The sequence below is a fragment of the Strix uralensis genome, chromosome 15, assembly GCF_047716275.1.
Source record: "Strix uralensis isolate ZFMK-TIS-50842 chromosome 15, bStrUra1, whole genome shotgun sequence".
In the NCBI taxonomy this organism is placed as follows: domain Eukaryota; kingdom Metazoa; phylum Chordata; class Aves; order Strigiformes; family Strigidae; genus Strix; species Strix uralensis.
The window spans coordinates 21,069,193-21,089,544 of record NC_133986.1 but is presented as its reverse complement, the minus strand read 5'-3'; the positions used below and the strand labels follow the sequence as shown (position 1 = coordinate 21,089,544).

At 48.3% G+C, this 20,352-nt stretch overlaps 1 protein-coding gene across 4 annotated transcripts; it reads right to left on the bottom strand.

Annotated features, from left to right (window-relative positions):
- Positions 1-731: 731 nt before the first annotated feature.
- On the bottom strand, positions 732-20,321 carry RNH1 (ribonuclease/angiogenin inhibitor 1). 4 transcript variants are annotated; one of them, XM_074884546.1, is made up of 10 exons: positions 20,261-20,321; positions 16,736-16,841; positions 9,842-10,012; positions 7,913-8,083; positions 6,665-6,835; positions 5,303-5,473; positions 4,648-4,818; positions 3,539-3,709; positions 1,932-2,102; positions 732-1,505 (listed from the first exon to the last, which is right to left on the bottom strand). In XM_074884546.1, the coding sequence occupies exons 2-10, from the start codon at positions 16,819-16,821 to the stop codon at positions 1,418-1,420; spliced, it is 1,371 nt and encodes a 456-aa protein (XP_074740647.1). In that variant the 5' UTR covers positions 16,822-16,841; positions 20,261-20,321; the 3' UTR covers positions 732-1,417. The 4 variants fall into 4 exon arrangements, with proteins under 4 accessions (XP_074740647.1, XP_074740645.1, XP_074740644.1 ...); XM_074884544.1 differs by lacking the exon at positions 20,261-20,321 and adding an exon at positions 18,381-18,422; XM_074884543.1 differs by lacking the exon at positions 20,261-20,321 and adding an exon at positions 18,346-18,415.
- Positions 20,322-20,352: the final 31 nt, after the last annotated feature.

Here is a 20,352-nt window from a genome sequence, read left to right as displayed (position 1 = left end):
GCCCTCAACGGAGACCAAATTGATCTTGAAGCAGAAAGGAGTGGTTTTTTAGCATTTTGGGCAGCCTCAAGACAGACATGTGTTGAGGAAAAAACAAATCCTATCCTTCACACCTGCCTGAAGACACAAGTAAACTTCTTGGGCACCACCTGAGATTTGTTAAGGCTACTGCAGAAACTATGCTTAGGTCAAAGCTTTCCTTGAGTCAAAGAAAAGCCAGTTACAGCCTCTGTGGGATAAACATGGAGCATCACAAGCCAAAGCCTGGAGGACACCTTTAATTTGGGTGCCCAGGCAGGATTTGCAAGTGAACAAAACATCAATCGACTGCTTGGTGAGATGCTGGGGAAAGGGATTTCTTCAGCACTCCTCCTGCCCAGGCACCCCAGGGCAATGCCAGGTTTGTCTCCTACATTCTTAAAGCTACATTTGTTCTCCTGTGTTTTAGGTGTGCAAGAGCTGCATTTTTCCTTGGAACAAGGTGTAATAAAACTCTGACTGGGCAAGAAAGCCCAGTCAGTGTCCCCTGAAACCAGGGGAATATCTTCAAGGCTTGTTGTCCACCTAAGGCCTTGAGTAAGATCTTCTCCTGACATGCTTCAGCTAGGAACTTACCAAAAGCAAACATGTAAAACAAGGTATTAGTAGTACTGTAGTTCAGAAGTGATGGCTTGGTCTTAAAGGAGAAATATACAGATATATATTATTTTTCTAAGTAGAAAAATGAAGCATTTAATTATTTGCAAACAGACTTTAATAAAGTTTCTGTAGAATCACTCTTGCCAGAGCAAACATATCAAACTGTTTAATCACTTCCCATACTAACAGAAATGCACACAGCATCTTGTTTGCAGGAAAAACACTTTTCAAGGGACACCAATTTTGAAATTAGGCAGCTGAACAGCTGCTCATTTCTTTCTTCTCTAGTGCCTTGGTCACCACTGCTTTTCCAAGTACTCTTCTAGGGGAGAGCTCCATTTTAGATTAAAAAACATTTGTTTTTTTCCCCCGAGAGCCTTCCCCAGAGACCTGGCAAAAGCACCACCTAGTAATAATACAGCAGGTAGTTCTCCTCCTGCCTTTGGAAAGCTCTCTTTAAAGCCTGACTAATGCGTTAGAAGGGATTATAGGATTAAAGAGCTCCTAAAGGGTAGAGACCCACTTCTAGATGCCCAGTAATTATTTATTTCAAGGATAGTAATGCTGCAGTGAAAATGTAGAGTGCTTTCAAAGCCTCAGAGTTAGTACATCCAGAGATGCACAGAAGGTTGATCAGCTCCCCGGACACCCACTCAGGGAATCCACAAACATTTTTGGTACAAGCAAATTCTCTATTAAATTAATCAACTTTATGTATGAAAAAGTTCAGATTAAGAAGAGGATGTTGCTTTGACGTTGCTCTGCAGGCAGTCACCACTCATGAAATGATCTTCACTTCAGGTTTGGACTCTTCCAGGGCTCTCATTTCCTCATGCACTTCAGAACTCCAGTAAATGTCGTACAAACTACACCCAAACAAAAAGGCAAGCTGGTTTAGTGAGCATCCTCCCGTTAAGGAAAGAGAAAGACACACAAGCGGACGGTATGGAAAGATCATGTAACAGGAAGGGCCCAGTCCAGGTTCAACAGTCTGGCCCAACAGCCAGAAACACACCTTACAACACGGGACCCTATTACTCCCTCCCCAGCATCACCTTCTCCTTGTTCTTGGGCCCTATGGACCAAAGCGGTTCAAGACACTGTGGTCACATCATTTGGAAGAGACAAGGAGTGTTTTGCAACATGCAGATGGCATTTGAACCCCCCTGGGTCACCAGTTGCCCTCAGGTGCAGTTCCCAGAGAGCCAGTGCTTGTGCCCCCCCCCCTCCAGCTCACTGGAGCTCACCACCTGCCAGGGGGGAATGAAAGCAGGATCGCAAACATCTCTCACATTAAATGCTGCACGTAGCAGCTGGGATTCCTCACAGCTTCACAGAGCTTCCTGACGCCTTCATCATTCAGAGGGTTGTAGCTCAGGTCCAGCTCGGTGAGGGACTGCTTCGTAGTCATGATGGTGGCGAAGGTGGCACAGGAGGCTGCTGTGAGGTCGCAGTTGCCCAGACTGCAGGGAGAGGAGGGAGAGGCCAGTGCAGTGAGCAATGGCTCCAGAGACCAACCCACCAGCCCACCCTTGGGCAGCAGGCACAGACATCCCCAGCACGGACCAGAGACCCCTGTTAGGCTGGCATCTCTGAGACAACAGCAGGGGCTGGTCCGGGGTCTGTCCTCGGAGGCAGTTGTCCTCGTGGTGACTGCTGAACACCTAAAAGTCCTCCCTAAAGCTTAATGGTGTGTGGCTACAAGGGGAAAAGGAACCCTAAGAAGACGTTCCCTATTTCAACATCATGCATAACTTTGGTTTAAACTGATCATAAATGATTTGTTGCACAATAAAATAGATTAGGCAGAAGCTCTGCAAGTGATGCTTGGTCTCCTACTGCTTATAATAGGATGACTATGGGGCAGATCTTCAAAGCGTCTATGAGTTTGGAAATACAAATCCCTTTAGCTCTGTAAGTCTAAGTTTATTACTTGAGACTTGCAAGCACCTCTCTAAAAAGGATAACTGAGGCCTCTCAGCTGAGCGCCAAGTAGCTTTAACTGGTCAGCAATGAGATCTTTCTGGGCAGACTTCAAAGTCTTGCTGCTGTCTCCCATGACCCATCTGCTCAACTCACTGGGAGTCTCAGACATCAGAGCACAGCTCACAGCTCCAGCTTCTCTCAAAAGGCATGAAGGAGACAAGCGCAGTGCCCTGAGCATCACGCAGGCCACAGGAGGAGACAAGCGCAGTGCCCTGAGCATCACGCAGGCCACAGCCACACCACTCTAGAGCTTGGTGCTCGCCTGGGAAGGGAACAGGCAGATGGAGGAGGTGAGTCCCACCACTGGGCTGGAGGTGATGCTCCAGCTGGGCTTCTACTGGTGAGGCTGGACAGGCACTGGTATTGGCACCCACAGAGACTGTGGAAAACAGGAGGCAACTGGGGAATTCAGGCAGGCTTTGCACTGCAACTGGCAGGCACAAGAATTAACACACCAGACCTGGACCAGCAGCTCCTCCATCTCAGTGTTCCACCTGAGAGAGGCCCATGGGCAAGTTCAGGGAAGGGCATGGGAAGCTCTACAGTGAGTGGCTCGCAGAACAAAGCAAGATGCCCCTAGCCTCCCCACACTTTGCTTTAGATCCTGAAGGTACAGTGCCCCATGAACTTTCAGTTCTGCACTTGGGAGAGCACCTGTGGACGGCCAGGAACGCACCATCACATGGGGGACAGCCTGTACCTGCAAGAGACCATGAGTGACAGGATACATGGAAACACTTGTGGCTTCCATTTACTTGCAAGTGAACTAGTTAAACATCAGTTTGTGGTGTGAATTGTTTCATGTGAGCAAACAAATACCATGCTACCATCTATTGCTACCTTCCTTTCTCTGCACGCTGCTCTTGGAAGGGTAACCCAGCAAGGGAAAAGAACTTCTGAGGGTGCACCTTACCATAGGAACTGGAGGTTGCAGTTGGGGTGCAGCAGCCCTTCACAGATGAGTTCAGCACCTGCATCTCCCAACTTGTTCTCGCCCATGTACAGTATTTTCAAGTGCTTGTTCATGCTGAGAGCAGAGCTGATGGCCTTGCAGCAAGCAGTCGTGAGCCCGCACTCCCTAACCCTGCAAAGCAAAAGTGACACAAGATCTAGATGGGGGATCTAGAGAGTATCAGGCACCGTTCATGTCTTCACATTTGCTTCACAGGAGCCCAGACAGTGGGAACGGAGGAACCAAAGCCTTCCCACAGTCACTGTACTCCTCTCAACCCCCCATCTGCTAGATTCCTTCTAAGCAGCACCTCTCCAACACTTTATATTTGGGATGTCTGTCTTGGAGCGTGCACCCAGGAAAGGCACCTGTCCATAAAGCACAGGAACGATCAGAGCCAAAACGTGCTGCTCTCAGTCACTCCCAGCTCCACCGTGCGCTCCTGAGGCACCTCATCAGCTCCCAGGCCACCAGGGCAGGGGAGAACCCAGCTGGGGGCAGGAGCTGAACTCGCAATGTAGGAAAGCTCAAGTGCTGCTTGTTCAAGTGCTATGTGAAAGAACAATTTTTCCTCTCCTAGCCATGTGTTATCAGACCATCCCACCCTAAAAGGTCATGTTGTCAGGAGAGAGGACGTTGAGAACGGTTTATGTCATTAAAGCCTTCTTTGGGCTTATCAATGAGAGAGCTTGGATCCAGTGGAGAACCCGAGATATCTGATCACAGCACTCATTTTGCTATTACATGAGGCCTTTCAAACTTCAAAAGTCTCTTAGCTGCCATTTGTTGCACGATAAAATATATTAGGCAGAAGCTCTGCAAGTGATGCTTGGTCTCCTATTGCTTAGGATAGGATGACTATGGGGCAGATCTTCAAAGTTTCTATGAGTTTAGAAATACAAATCCCTTTAGCTCTGTAAGTCTAAATCCTTTAGGTAACAACTGGCACAAGTTGTTCATGGAATCACCACAACTGAGGCTCTATCTGGTGGGCATTACTTCACCTACATCCTTCTTCAGTGAGGTCTCCAAAGAAGGCAGGGGGTATGTAAAGCTTGACAGCAGCTCACCATAGCTCCTGGAGTTTACATCTGGGATCCTTGAGGGCCTCACAAAGCATTTCCATCCCTGAGTCTCTCAGGTTATTGTCTTGCAGACTGATCTCTTTGAGGGTCTCTTTTGTACTGATGAGTCTGGAGAGATCTTTACAGCTAGCACTTGTGAGATCACAGTCCCATAACCTTCAGGGAAGAACAAAATATTATTTTCCCCCAAGAATAACTTAGATTAAAAAACAGAGTCCTATTTTAGTATTCTGAATTTATGGTTACATCATCTCATTTTCTTCTATCCTTTACAAAATCCCTTCATAAATCATAAAACACAGCTTTCTCCTTACTTTCCATCCATTGAACCAAAAGCTTTGTTTGTAACACAAAAAAGAAATACAAACATGCAACTCTAGTAGACAGATAACTCAACAGGAAGCCAAGACAAATTTCCATTTCCCATCTCCCCAGAATTTGATCCAAGCGATTTCAGTGCGGTCCTGCTCATCCACGGTGTCCTCCACCCAGTTTTGAGAAGTAACTAATTGCAGTAGAGACACTCGTCATTCACTAGAGGGTGTAACTGAGAAACTTGCTGCTTAGGAACAAACCAGCAGCACCAGTAGACAGCTCAGAGGCTGCAAGAGGGAATTAAGTAACCTCTGCCTACCCTTACCATAGCTTCTGGATTTTGCAGTTAGGATGCATCAGTCCTTGGCACAACAAAGCCATACCGGAGTCCCCGATCTTGTTATCCCCCACGGAAAGATCTACCAGTGATGACTTGTTACTGAGAAGCGCGCTGATCTCTCGACAGCTATCGCTGGTTATGCCACAGTTCTCCAGGCTGCAGAAAAAACGCACAGTTGGAGTTGCTGCTCCAGACCTGCTGCGTTAGATACACCCCAACACCACCACTTCAGACTGAGAAGGGTCTATGGGCTGGCTCCTTGCTGCAAACCAATGCAGCTCAGCTGTGCACTGCTAGACCCTGCAAGGCTCTGAGATGATACAGGTATCCTAGGTGGGCTCTGGCTGAAGCAACACACAGAATCATCTAGGTTGGAAAGGACCTTGAAGATCATCTAGTCCAACCCTAACCCTAACTGACAGATCCCAACTACACCAGATCCCTCAGGGCTGGGTCAACCCGACTCTTGAACACTCCACCACCTCCCTGGGCAGCCCATTCCAATGCCTAACAACTCGTTCTGTAAAGAAATGCTTCCTAATATCTAGTCTAAACCTTCCCTGGTGCAACTTGAGGCCATTCCCTCTTGTCCTATCACTTATTACTTGGTTAAAGAGACTCATCCCCCCTCTCTGCACCCTCCTTTCAGGGAGTTGTAGAGGGCCATGAGGTCTCCCCTCAGCCTCCACACCGCTCCTGCGCTCCACGAGGCCGCAAGGCTCTTCTACTCTGACCCACCCATTCACACCCATTAATGCAAGGATCATTTTTGCCAAACTCCCCCTTTACATCAACTGTTCCTTTTAAGAGGAGCTTTTGGCTGTATCACACACTGAGCCCCTGGCAGCCAACCCCTGCTGAAGCACAGCAGGGGCAAGATGAAAATGAATCATGCTTCTCCCTAAAACTCCAGCAGGGACTTTACCCAAGATATGAGGCCAAATCCAGCATCTCTGTTTTGAAGCCAAAAAGGGATTTGAATAAATATACTCAGCTGGATGGTAATTCAGGGGTAAGAACTGGAGCCACTGAGGGCGAGTGCTCCCCTGCTCTGAGATAGTGGCGATCAGTCACACCTTATAATGGCAGGTTTAACCTGGGGCACATGCTCACACTGCACCAACAGGCAAAAGAGTGAGCTCAGAATCACATGCTAAAGGAAAGGTCAAAAAAACCCAAAACTGAAAACCCCAGGCGTTTGCTTGCAGTTTCCAGTTACAGAAATCTGAGCCAGCAAAAATTCTGGCCTAAATTTCAAGTATTCCTGACAATAATTTTTCCTGTCTTATGGATGGCATGACTAGCAGCAGGACTAGCTGCAGTTAGAGATGACCAGCTCTTCCTTACTGTAGTAACTCTAGGTTGCAGCTCGCCTCCACCAGTCCCCGGCACAGCTGCTTCACAGCTGTATCTCCCAGCGTGTTGTTACTCAGCTGGAGTTCCTTCAGGGTGGGCTTGCTTTGCAGAGCAGGACTGAGAGCTTCCACAGTATCAGCTGTGAGTTCGCAATACTCCAGCCTGAGAGAAGAAAAGAAGTCCAGGGGAAAAACAACAGTCTTCATCACATCCCCCGACCCACAAGACATCAGATGGGCAAAGTGTGTTAGCCGGAGCAGAAAACATGCCAATGTGAGTTGAGACCAAGCAACACATGAAAACAGAGATAACTAATTTTTTAACAGCTTCTCCCTGCTCATTTCAGGAAGCATTAATTCTCAAAGTGGACCCCAGGGGACTAGCAAGACTAATTACCCACCCCATTTTTACACTAGTCCTCCATTAAACTAATGCACAGGCTGCCTTGGAACACACAACTGAGTTTTGCATTACAACACATCACACAGCCTCACCACTGAGCCTCCCTGCGAGGAGCTGGGGGCTGCCAATAGACCCAGGTCCTGCTCAGCCATAAAACAAGGACCAAGTGCAGCAGAATCGGACCTTCCCTGTGTGTCTGATAGGTCCTGTACCACAGAATCACAGAATCATCTGGGTTGGAAAAGACCTTGAAGCTCCTCCAGACCAACCATGAACCTCACCCTGACCGTTCCCAACTACACCAGATCCCTCAGCGCTGGGTCAACCCGACTCTTCAACCCCTCCAGGGATGGGGACTCCCCCCCTGCCCTGGGCAGCCCATTCCAACGCCCAACAACCCCTTCTGCAAAGAAATCCTTCCTAAGAGCCAGTCTGACCCTGCCCTGGCGCAGCTTGAGGCCATTCCCTCTTGTCCTGGCGCTGGTTCCTTGGCTCAAGAGACTCATCCCCCCTCTCTGCACCCTCCTTTCAGGGAGTTGTAGAGGGCCATGAGGTCTCCCCTCAGCCTCCTCTTCTCCAGACTAAACCCCCCCAGTTCCCTCAGCCACTCCTCGTATTAACTGTATTAACAGCCATCACTACCAGGAGGGCTAAACAAAGCCTATGGGAAGACATCCAGCTCTTACAAACCCACAACACCTACCAGCACGGATGAGCATGACACAATTTCAGATAAAACAGGAAGAAATCCACATCTGGCAACAAAACTCCTGCTTGTCTCACAGGAAAGATGAGCATGACCCATCTGATGACCAAAAAAGCCCAGTGACTACTTACTGCAGTTTCTGCAGCTTACAGTTGGGGTTCATCATGCCTTGACACAGCACCTTCAGTCCAGCAGTACCCAGTTTGTTACCACCTATGTGCAGATCTGTCAGGGATGGCTGTGCACTGAGGACAGAGCAGAGAGTCTCGCAGCTGGCACTCGTCAGATTGCAGTTTTGCAGCCTGAAGGAGAGAGGCAAGTGGGGTGAGGGAAATGCGCCCCCCCCTCCGAATTTTGGAGGCTCTTCTCAGAGAGGTGCATCTGCTGAGGTTGGAACTTGGAAAGGACACCGCGGCACTGACAGTGCATAACCCTCTAGGACGTGGTACGTCCAGGTTAGTACTGCTATTTTACAGGTGTGCCAAAATAATTTATCAGCTAGTATTATACCTGTAGCACAAACAGTAGCTCCCAGGCTTCCTTCAGCGTAATTGTTTGTATGGCCCCTCTAGCAGAAGGATCCACCCTACATTAAGCAGCACTACAACTGCTTTATAGAAGTGTTTTAATCATCATGAGGCTTATCCCAGAGAGAAAGCAATGGCATCTTACGATTTCTTGTCCCCTCTGGATATGTGATCCAGAGCAGCCAAAAGTAAAAATCTTGTCCAACTTGGCTTAAATACGTGGATATCATTTAGAAGTTTAATGGTATACTACAAGAAGGATCTGTGAGGCTGATCCTTCAGCACTCAGTCTGGGAGAAGTAGCATATGAACCAGGCTGGTATTGGTATGGTGTGTTTAGAGTTACTGGACAAGACTTTCTGGCAACACAGAGGTATTGTGCATGGTGGTACTAAATTTGACTTGGGTTTGGTTGTTCTTTTATTCCCTAAGTCACCTTACTAGAATGCCAAAATGGACAATTATGTTTCTATACAACTGAAACAGCCTAATCCAAGCTGGAGAAGTTTGAGGCTTAGGACAAACTCTCTGAAAAATTACTTGCATTAGGCTTCCACTATTGAGTATCACAGTTATTCCTCGAAGGCCCAGCAGAGAGTTGCAGTTTGATTAGCTTCACAGTCAACTTTCCCTCTATTTGTGAATCCTCACTGCAGGGCACACAGGGACTCTGAGGCGGGCATATCTGATCTAAAAGGCAAGTGATTTTTACAAGGCAGTGTCATGAAGATCCTAGACCCACCTCAGGAGCTGGAGGACTCTGGTACCCCGCAGAAGAGATGCTGGACAGAGAAGGCAGCATGTCTTTGAGGGTCACTGAAAGAGCAGGGGCAGCAGCCACTGGCTTTGACTAAAGCTCCTGCACCATGGTTGCTGAGGGACGCCCACTAATGCTATAATGAGGTGTCAGTGCCTCTGCCAAACATGCTGTGTTGAACCAAGCTGGCCCTGCCCAACTGAGAAGCCAAGGCTGGAGGCAGAGCCAGTCTGGTAGGGTGCAGAAAGACTGACAGCTCTTGAAATGCCAAGGCTCAGGAGAACACCCTTTTGCTTGGTTCCTAAAGAAGGGAGTGGGCAAACCAGACCAGACACTAAACGCTGTGCTTCCAACTGGCAGAAGAGCCCTCTGAAAAATTCATTTGTGAAAACGTCAGGTTTGTGCTAATGAGTGGGGCCTTCTGTGGTGGTCCTTTTGTTTAAACCGCCTAAACAGATAATCCAGCTGACTAAGCCAGGGGAAGATCTGCTACCTCTTCTAAAGAAAGTCGCTAGAAAGCCTTTGCTTGGCTGGGAAAACTCTGCCTGTCCTCCCCTCAGTGCTGGAAGACAAAGGAAGACAGACTGAAGATCTGGAGTCTTTCAATAAATACACCACTTAGATAAAAACTTCTGGGGTTTTCCAACCATCTGACCTAGGTAATTACTGAGATACATCGGCATGGCTCTTACTACCATCACATACTAGTTTGTCTCATGACTTCACCTGCAGCAGACTGCAAACATGTTAGAGCAAGACAATCGGCGAGGCTTTACCATAACGTCTGTAGGCTACAGCTTGGCATCAGCAACCCTTTACACAGGCATTCGATGCCTGCATCTCCCAGTTCGTTGTTGTTCAGCTTCAGCTCCGTGAGGGACGGATTCGTACTGATGACGGAGCAGAGATCCTCACAGTTACTCCTGGAGAGATTGCAGTCATCGAGCCTGAAAGAGGAAAAGAGAAGGAGTACTTTAGTTCTCAGGGTTGCTCTGTTCTCCCTTGTTGGAGTATTCCCTGTGAAAGCAAAGCGGGCGATTTACTCCTCTGCGGTCCCTGGGACACCTCCATAAGCATGTGCATGGCCTGTTGGGCGACACATGGTCCAAACCAAGACGTGCTTTCTCTGCAGCAGCAGAGGGGCTGGATGGCAGTTCCCCAAGCCACGGACCTCCTCCGTGCTGCGCAGCACAGGGCACATGACTCACATCATCCCCTGCTTGGCAGGGCTTCAGCTGGAGGATGCACCTTCATTTAAAGAAGATAAACTGCCTGGTGTCTGAAGCCACGTCAACCAGAGGCCATTTACAGGCTGTCAGACTGGTTCTGCACCGAGACCAGCCAAGCTGGGTCTTCAGCCAGCCTCACAGACATCCATCAGCAGTTTGGTCTTGTGTAGGTGGCAGAATAGCAAGTAGTATCACCAGCTACTTACAAAACCATGGTATTAATCCAGACCCTGGCTTTTCAGGAGAATGGGTCCATGATAATTGGTAGGAATGGGAAGCAGTTGAATGATGCAAAGGGTTTGACCAAGGATACAACAGATAAAGGTATAATTTGTAAAATGCTAGGGACACGTTTAAAAGTGGCATACCAGGAAAGGAAAGAAACAAATAGTAAGATGAAAGATATGCAAGATGAAATAGAGGGACGTAAAGCTACTGAAATATTACTATCTTTAAGAATAGAACAACTGCAAAAACAACCTCAGGAAGCTCATTTAAAAGCACAGAAGTTAGGAGAACGTGTTGAAATGATGCTAATGTAAGTTCCAAACCCTCCCAACATAGTTCAAATCAGAAAACTAGTAATAACCCCCGAAGATTGGGATGATTCAAATAAAAAGAGCTCAGATGAAGATAACCCCCTGCACCTGCCTGAGCCTCTCCAATACACCACTAGACCAATAATAAAACCAGAAGAAACTACCAGACCACAGGGTGGAGCAGGAGATCACACTAGAAAAACAATCCCATTCGATCCAATTCAAATGGCCAATTTACACCAATGTTAAGGTTGTAAGCCCTGAGAAACTGAAACAGAGTATTTGTGGCGTGTGTGCTTATCTGGATGGGACAGAATGTTATTAAATGGGGATGAATCAAACGGATATTAGGGACTAGGTGTCTTTTTAAACGCTCGCCCTGACCCCCTGGAAGATTCGCATTCAGCAATGAGTGGAGTGGCATATTGGGCTGGAGGAACAGATGAGCTAGAGAGAGGAGAACCGTCTATCCTACCCATAAAATCCCTACATGAACCTTCAGTTGCACTGACAAAGGCTGCCTGTATACAGGCCACGCATGAACGTGCTCCACATGATGTTCCAATCTCAACCGTCACAGACTTGGCCGTTAATTAGAGGAGCCCCAGCAGTGCTTACACCTTACCTCACTGCAAAGCAAAAGGAACACCCTCAAGATGTGAAACTGTACCAATATACCTAGATGACATTCTAATTGGAGGAACTTCCCCTGAGAGGGTGGGGGAAGCGACAGCAGCAGTACAACAAGCTCTACACAAAGCAGAAATTGAGATCCCATGCCAGAAATGTCAAGGACCAGGTAAAGAAGTAAAATTTTCAGGGACCTGATGGATTGCAGGTAGTACAGCAATTCCACCGGACACCCTAAGGAAAACAGAATCTAGAAAAGAATTACAACAGCTCATGGGTACTTTAGGGTACTGGAAGAAGCATGCACCTGGATTTTCTATCATTGCTCATCCACTGTATTCACTTTTATGACAGGTAAGACTGTGGAAATGGGACCTGGAATATGAAGAGGCAGTCAAAACCTTAATACATATCAATGTAAGTCAAAACCTTAAAGACATATCAATCCCTGGGGCCAAGTCACCCTGCGATCCTATTACAACAGAATGGGGTATGGCAATCTACTTCAAACTGGCCCTGACAGACCAAAGAGACCTTTGTTATTCAACTACATTTAAAGAAACAGAACAAAGATACTCCAAATGGGAAAAGGGACTTTTGTCTTTAGCCCGAGCAGTTAAACAAGTTGAGAAAATACACAGAGACAACCTGTTCAGACTAAAGAGCCATTTCATTTGCTAGAAACGGTCCTAAAAGGAACCACTCCCTCAGAGAGAATTGCACAAAAAGCCACCACCAGGCAATGATGTGCCTACCTGGTGGGAGTAGCAGATGAAATGCAACCGACTGAAGGTCCAACAAAAATTTCCAAATTACAAATGCCTATAAACACCGACCCACCAGCACTAAACCAGCCATTTAAACCTTCACCAATTCTAGATGCACCTCCCCTCACTGAGAGAACACCAGCTGAGGGCATTCGGTTTACTGACACGACAGGAAAAAGAATAAATGGTAAATGGCAATATAAGTCTGCTGCATTAGAAATTAGCACTAGCAAACAAGTAATAGAAGAAGGTGAAGGTAGTGCACAAGTAGGAGAATTAAGGGCAGTTGGTTCAGCAGCACAAAATGGAGCAAAAGTTATCTCTGTCAATCCTATGCCATATGAGCAGGTGCCACACAATGGCTCTGTCAATGGGAAGCTCTAAATTGGGAAGTAAATAGATCCCCAGTCTGGAGAACCAAGGATTGGCAACCACTACTGAGCATAGCCAGAAAAACACCCTTCAAGATGGGATGGTCGAAACCTCACACCAAAGACAATACGCCAGCCACAAACTGGAACCAACGAATAGATGAATTAGCCAGAATTAGGGAAATGAAATAAGGAGATACATCAGATACTGAATGGTACCGACTAGGGGAACGGTTACATTAAAAATTAGGACACACAGGCTGAGAAGCACTTTATTTTGCAGCCCAAAGCTGAGGTTGGCCTCTAAACACATGAAATCATCCTTACAGAATGCCCCTAATGTAAACTGAAATTGCAAACATCACCCTGCTAAAGCACCACCTCTAACATCAGTGAAAGGAAAAGTTTATGGTCTACGTGGCAATTGATTATATCGGGCCACTCAAACCCTCTGCGGGATATCAATACATCCTCACAGGAGCTGGAAGAGTCTCTGGCTTGCTTATGGCAACTAAGTGCCAAAAGGCCAATGGATATCACCTTGGTTCTCAAGTATACCTACCCCTGATGTCATCCAAAGTGATAACGACCTGCACGCACTTCTCATGTAAAGAGGTGCAAGTGTGGGCAAAGCAGGAAGAAAGTCAACGGGTATTTCATGCCCCCGTTATCCTCAAGCAAATGGGCTGGTGGAAAGGGCTAATGGCCTGTTGCAAAAGAGCCTTAAGCCACGTGAGGCCCTGTGGGACACTCGGTATGGGCCCACTGGAAGCCCTATAATGGAGCATTCTTTAAAAACCGAGCTTAGCACTCCACCTTCTGGGAAAAGGGAACATCCACCAACATTACAGCCAGGAGAAACGGTAACGCTCGATCTACCATCCATGGGTACTGTACCAATGAGTCTAACTAAACCTGGTGGCACACTTGCCTGGGAGGCTACCAACAGCAGTGGTGCAAAACACAAAATTAGCACATGGTGGACTTTTCCTTTTTTCTAATGGGGTAACCTGTCTGGAAAACCCCACCAAGCCCAGTCTATTTCACCTTTTTGTCTTTCAGCTTACTTCAAAATTAAAATAAGAAACATCATCCTACTGCTGTTGAAGATTTTGATAATAGTTGCTTCCTCACCTGTCTCAACTTGATCATCAAATCAAGGAATCAGCCACAATTGTGTTAATACAGATAAGCCACCCATTTTGTTATTAACAGATAATAGCATAAATGCGACCTGTCAAACACAACTACCTGTTACTGAAGGCTGTGCATGTAGTACGATTATTTACAAGAACTCTTACACACCATACAGAAAATGCTGTAACATGAATCACTGTTCAATACACGACATAGTGAAGGGACATTCTGAAGTTAAAATATCTATATGGAACACGCCAGAGAGATGAAACAGAGTATTAGGAACAGTATCTCTCAAAATCACTAAACCTATCAAAACTACATCAGTGACTACTCTGAACACTCCCCCAGTTTTACTAAGGAGTCTTACTGAGAAAACCCCAGAATGGCCACGGTCTCAAGCTCATATTCGTTATACCAGAACCACGGGAACACTCTCTGGTAAGGGAAATCTGAATCTTTCCACTGTGGCCATGAACAAAAATAAAGCATACCTAGAAAATGAGTGGAACTGGTATGAAGATGAAGCTTACGCAAAGTTTCCCTACTTTGGCCAACAGTAGGGGAAGAAATTAAAATATGGCCCCGAATGACCAACGGGTCCACCTACGAAAAGGTGTATGAGATTTCTGTGTACAGCCTTACATCAAACCCAACAGCAGACTGGGATACACCACTTTGTACCACCAAAAGATGGTCCTACTGACTCTGGTTATACTCTATTTGTTATTGAACATCGCTCCATATATCGAAGTTTGGAAGATGACAAAACAAGTTATGCTATTACAAGAACCTCTCTGCATATATAATGTTTTCTAATCCCATTTGGAGAAATAACATATATGCTTCTTTAATAGTTATAGAGGTTAACCTAACATAAATCTTCACTCAAATTACAAATAAATGCGGCATTTACAGGCACAGAGGCAAGAGGTGACCACACCACCACTCTGTGGAAAAGATAGATTGACTTTGGTCATAGGGTGGAACGTGGTGACGAGCACCCTGGGCCACGGGGCCATGTCAGGACCAGCCAACATTCTGTTCTTGTGGTTATAGGTGCAGGGAGTTGGGACAATCTGGTACTTTCTTGTCCTGGTTACAAGTCGGGATGATCAGGTGCTTCCTAACTGTACCTGAAACTCCTGCTGCCTGGATTGTAGCCTGCTCTTGAAGGCACCAGCATTACATAACAAGAATTGTGGCCAAAATGGAAAAATTGACCAAAGTCAATCATCTCACAATACTATAAATAGCAACCTTAAGTGAGATTCTCTGAGCTCTCCAGGAGGGCAGCAGGCTGTGACCCAGTACCTCCCCCTGAGCTGGAACGCCTCTCAGGGTAGATTTCACAAGGATTTTGAAGAGTAGACTTTTGCAAGGACTTCCAAGATTGTCTGCTGATAGATGCTGACGAAGAAGAAGGGTTCAAAGAGCATCTGCTGACAAACACTGATGAAGGAGAGTAGCGAGTCATTCACTACAATTAGATTTTGCAAGGTTTCAAAGATCATTTGGTACCAATAATTTACTACCATTTACAAAGAGAGAAAAATCTGGAACTAGGTTAAACTCTGTATCTCTGTGAGTGTGTGTAATTTGATTTAGGAAACTTGGTCATAAATCTCGTGTGAACCTTGCCATTTTTGAATCTTTAACTAAGTCTCTGTGTTGATTATAGCAAATTTTATTAAATCACTTATAATTGGCTGATGATTAAGGATTGTTAAAAATCATACAACCTAATCTTGTTATTTACTGCAACAGTGCTAACAAATCTTAAATTGCTGCTACCTCAAAGTTGTGTAGGATCCATAATCATTCATTTCATGCCAGTGAGTCACACGGGTCTGCACCGTATCTCTCCGGCACACCTCTCAGTACACAAACTGTGAGTTTGCAGTGTGGCAGTACCTTCTGCCACTGGGCATCAGCATTCTTCTAGTTGTTGCTAAATTGATGGGGGTTGCGGGAAACTGAATTGGAAGGAGAGCTAAGGAAAGGATTGGGAGCCCAGGACAGGCAGGGAGGTATAGAGGGAGGTAGAAAAGACATGGGGCAAAAGGAAGGTGTCATGAAGAACCCTACAGCCCCAGGCACAACCACAAGTTGCCTGGTTCACATCTTCTTAAATAACACTATGAAAACTGAGGCTGCAGCAGACTTGTTCCCTCCCTCTGGCAGAAAGACTTGGCTCTCAATGGGGATTAACAATCCCTCCTGCAGCTCTCATCCGCTGCCTTGAGCAGCCTGGCCTCTGCCCAAGAGACAACCATCCCACTGCCTTCTGCCCCCCAAGGCAAAACTTGGGAAGTTAAAGTCAGGCCCATGAAGCTTGCCAGCAAAAAGCTCCTTTGCAAAACAAAAGCAAGTCACCTTCAACCTGCCTGAAGTCCTCCAAGCCATTGCTGGCTTGAGGTGGCCCATCCTCTCCAGCCCAGGCAAGACGAGTGCAGGAGCAGCTCTTCTGAACCCTGTCCTACAGCTTACACTGCAGGAGGTGGTTCCCTCACACTGGCTGGCTCAACACACAAGGCAGGTACTTCTGAAGGCCAAGTGAATAATTAAAAGCTAATGGCATGTGGCTTGTGCGCGACTATTAAGTAACATTTACTTGACAGCATCTCATCTGCAGCCCAGAGAGCGTGCAACCTAATGAGCACAGAGATGTCTTCCCTTTCTTGAGGGAGAACAACAGAATTACCAAAACGGTGGTCAGAGGTTTAGATAACATTACCTAGCTGAGTTCCATGGCCCACCACAGAGCAAGGGCAGCATTACCTCATACCAAAGGATGCTTATCTGTAGTTGAAAAAACTTTGCAAGAGGGTGGGGGTTTTTCCCCCCCCTTTAAATCAACTTTCTGGATAAAAATTGTTAGGATCATTCTTGTTACTTTGCACTTTCTAAGTCACAGGTCAACAGTTCTGCAGCTGAAAAACACAGGAGAGAAACACAATTCTTACTTAGGAAAGATGATACACAATTAGTTACTACCTGATGGTTTTGCAGGATTTCATTGTGGACAGAAGTTCAGCCCATCTAGATGGGCTTATCTCCTCACACTGGATGTCAAGATCCATTTTGACAGTTGAGAAAAGATCTGAAAATTTAAAAAAAAAAAAAAAAGAAACTTTTAATTTCATTCACTGAGAAGCAACAATCCTCTTCAACCCCACCAGCTCTCAGCCATGAGTTACACTGTCCAAAGGGAACACCAGCCTGCTGCAAGCACCAGGGACTCGGCAAGGCCCTCCTCCAAGAGGCAAAAAGCACATGGATCCTGGGGAGATACGGCAACAGCTTGTTATCTGAAGGCTGCTTGTGTGAGCAGAAGATGTTCCCCTTCCCCCTCCAAGGGAGCTTAACCAGAACGAGCTTTTTAGAGACGCTGGTGCCACTCTATTGCACTACGGAGCCACACGGCTGCTGAGTGTTACCAGTGTGGCACACCTGGGTGGTTGGGGGACCTCGAGCTATACTTAAAATCAGAATATTTTTGAGAGAATGAGGGTGAATGAGGAAATGAGCATGAAAACTGCCTGGGCTCTGATTAAAGATCCGGCTGGCCACACGTCTGTATGCAAAAGGTGGAACCTAGGCGGATGGGAGCAGCGTTCCTCCACGATTTGATAAGCAAGCTTTCAAATGTCACTCTGCTCGGGCAAGTCCAAGTACAGAGAAGCTTTTAAGCAGGATTTTTTTTTTGCTCTGCAGCTGAACTGCATCTCTGAACCGATGTAAACACGGCACCCTGCAGAGCCGCTCCGGATAAACATGCACAAAAGTATGCCAAGGCTAAACTCTAGGCTGAGTCTACCAAGGCTTGGTATTAAAGACAGCGCTCCAGTAGGTGACAAAACGCAGTCTTGGTGTCTTGGCTTTGCTCACATGACTCAGACTACAGCGTACTTGCAAAAAAAATTAATAATCTCCTGAGCTATCACATTGGAATGTGAACAGGGAAAAAAAAAAAGCCACCAGGAGTTACTGTTACAGTTCCTCCCTGTCACCCCCCACCTCGGTCACCTCCTGCGACCGTAAAACTAAGGCTGTCCCAAACTCACCGTGTCCGAGCACACACCGGGCTTCATCCCCCCCCCCCCCCCCCCCAACCCGGGGTACAGGGAGCGCCCCGCGGGCCGCGCCGGGAGGGAGGTGCCGAGTTTATTCTCCTAAACCCCAGGGACGGGGCCGGGTGGGGGCGATCCCGGAGCTGGGGTGTCCTTCCCCCCGCCCCCAGCCAGGCACCCGGGGGAGTCACGGCCCGCGGCCCCACGGCCGGAATCACGCGGCGTTAAAAAGCAGCGCCAACCCCCCCCAGCGCAAAGGGAACCTCGGCCGGAATCTCTCAGGCGCCTCCCGAGCTCGCTCCCTGACTTTTCTCCCTGGTTTACCTCCCTCAGATCAAAGAAGGGGCTCCCCTCTCCCCCCTCTCCCCCCCCCCCGCACGCCGCGCTCCGGGGTCCCCGCACGCCCCAGCACGGCTCGGCCCGACCCCCCGGGCGGCCCCGCCGCCGCTCCCTGCCCGCTCCCCCCGCTGCAGGCAGCTGCCCGCCGCTGCCCCGCGCCCCCCCGCGCCTCCTGCCCGCGCCCCCTGCCCTCGCCTGGGCCGCAGGTACCGCTGAACACCGGCCCTCACCCGAGGCCCCGCTCCGGCCCCGCCGCCGCTCCGCCCGCCCGCGCAGCCGCCGCCGCCAACGGACCCGCCCCGGCCCGGCCCCTCCCCGCGGGGCGGGATCTGTCCCCTTGCTCCCTCTTCCTCCCCCTTTTTTCCCTTTCTTCCCTCTTTTTCTCTCCCCTTTCCTTCCTCTTTTCCCTCCCTCCCGCCCCCTTCCCTTTGTTTCCTGCCCTCTCTGCCACTTCTCCCCCTTTTCCCTCGCTTTCCCCCTTCTTACCTTTCCCTTTCTTCCTTTTTTCCTGACTTCTCCCTGCTTCCCTCTTCCCCCTCCCTTTTCCTCCCTTCTTTTCCCTCTCTTTTTCCTCCCTCCTTTCCCTCTCCCCCTTCTTCACCTGTTTCCTCCATATCCTCTTCCTTCCCTCTTTTTCTGTTTTCCTCACTTCCATCATTTTCCTCTTTTCACCTTCTCACCTTCTTCTCTTTTTCCTGTGCTTTCCCCACTTCCCTCTTTTTCCTCCCTTCTTTTCTACTATTTTCCCTCTATTTTCTCCTTCCTCCTCTTCCCTCTTTCTTCCCTCTTTTTCTTTCCTTCCTCCCCTCTTTCTCCCTTCCTTTCTTCTTTCTCCTGTGCTCTCCCCACTCCCCTCTTTTCCTCTCCCTCTCCTCCTTCCTTCTTTCCCATTCCCTCTTTTGTTCCTTTTCCACCATTCTGCCCTCCTTTTTTCCCCTTTCCCTCCTCTTTCCCTATTTCTTCACTCTTTTTCATCTTCTCCACCACTTCCCTCTTTTCCTCCTCTTTTTCCTCCCTTTCTCTTTCCCCCCTCCCCTGTTGCCTCTTTTTCCTATCCACCCCTGTCTCCCCCCCAGAGTGGGAGCACTGGGATACACAAGAAACAAGACAGGAGAGGGGAAAATCCCTGTAGCGAGGGGATGCGCAGGGGATGGGAGGATCAAACATGAAATGGGAAGGTCCCACCCAGGCTGGGAGGGCCCCGTGCTGGGACCCAGAGCACCATCCGATGCACGCAGGGGAGAGGCAACATGGGGGGGCTCTTGGCCAGGGGAGACAGGACGCCCCCTTGTCCTTCCCCAGGGAGGTTGGAACTGGGAACTGTTTGAACTGGGAACAACAACAAAAACACCCATTCCTCAGTGGTCTCCCAGTTTGCCAGCTGGCTGTGTAGGGGGGCCAGCATGGAGGGCCTCTATGTCCCCCCTCTCCATCCCTTTCACCAGGCCGATCTATGACGCATCTCTCGTATTCTGTCTCCCTCATTAGTGCAACACGTTGACGAGCAGATGAGCTGCGCCTCGTTGGCACAAAGGCCTCTCCTCTAAGCTGTCTGAAATGAAGCCACGAGAGCAATGGAGGACGGGTGCCTCGGAGTTTTGCTGCTGCGATGACTGTCGCGGTCCCTGGGCTTTCCCCGACACCAGCACCCAGCGGCTTGCCCGCACACCCCTCCCGCGGCAGGAGCAAGGGTGCCAGCGCCTGGCCGGGGCTGGAAAGCATTCGTCATCGCTCAGCTCGCTTCCTCCTCCGGCTGCTGGCTACTCCCTGTCTCCCTATTGTTTCCCTGTACTTTTAGCCCCAGTAAAAGCTCGTTCAGACTTTCACAAGACAGAGCAAAGAAAGGCTTTGAAGTGCCGAGAGCTTTTTCGGCAACATACTGAGTTGCCTCCCTTCCTTCCCCCCAAAATCTTAGCATCTCCCCCCATTTCTTCTTCCTACAAACACCCCACCCCCTGGCTCACACAACAGTTCAAGTAAGCACAACCAGCCATTATCTACAAAGCAGCCTCTGTAGTGAATGGCTTTAAAATCGCTACGTGCTCCTCCCCAGTAAGCAGAAGGAAAAGTTTAGGGAGTTTAAGAGCCCGGTTTTGCTGCTGATACGTACCTCGCTCTTCTCGGCGCTCTGCGGGGAGCGAGGAGGGCAGAGCTGACGCCTTCCTGCTGCCGTTACTACGCAACCTCTGCTGTTGTACACAT

Bases quoted from the DNA above. Each gene is read 5' to 3' on its own strand.
- RNH1 (XM_074884546.1), bottom strand. From the start codon at position 16,821: ATGGATCTTGACATCCAGTGTGAGGAGATAAGCCCATCTAGATGGGCT. The intron at 6,836-7,912 runs GTAAGTAGTCAC...TTCTTCTCTCAG, and splicing joins TGTAAGCTGCAGAAACTGCA to GCTGGAGTATTGCGAACTCA. The intron at 3,710-4,647 runs GTGAGCTGCTGT...TTTGCTTTGCAG, and splicing joins TGTAAACTCCAGGAGCTATG to GGTTAGGGAGTGCGGGCTCA.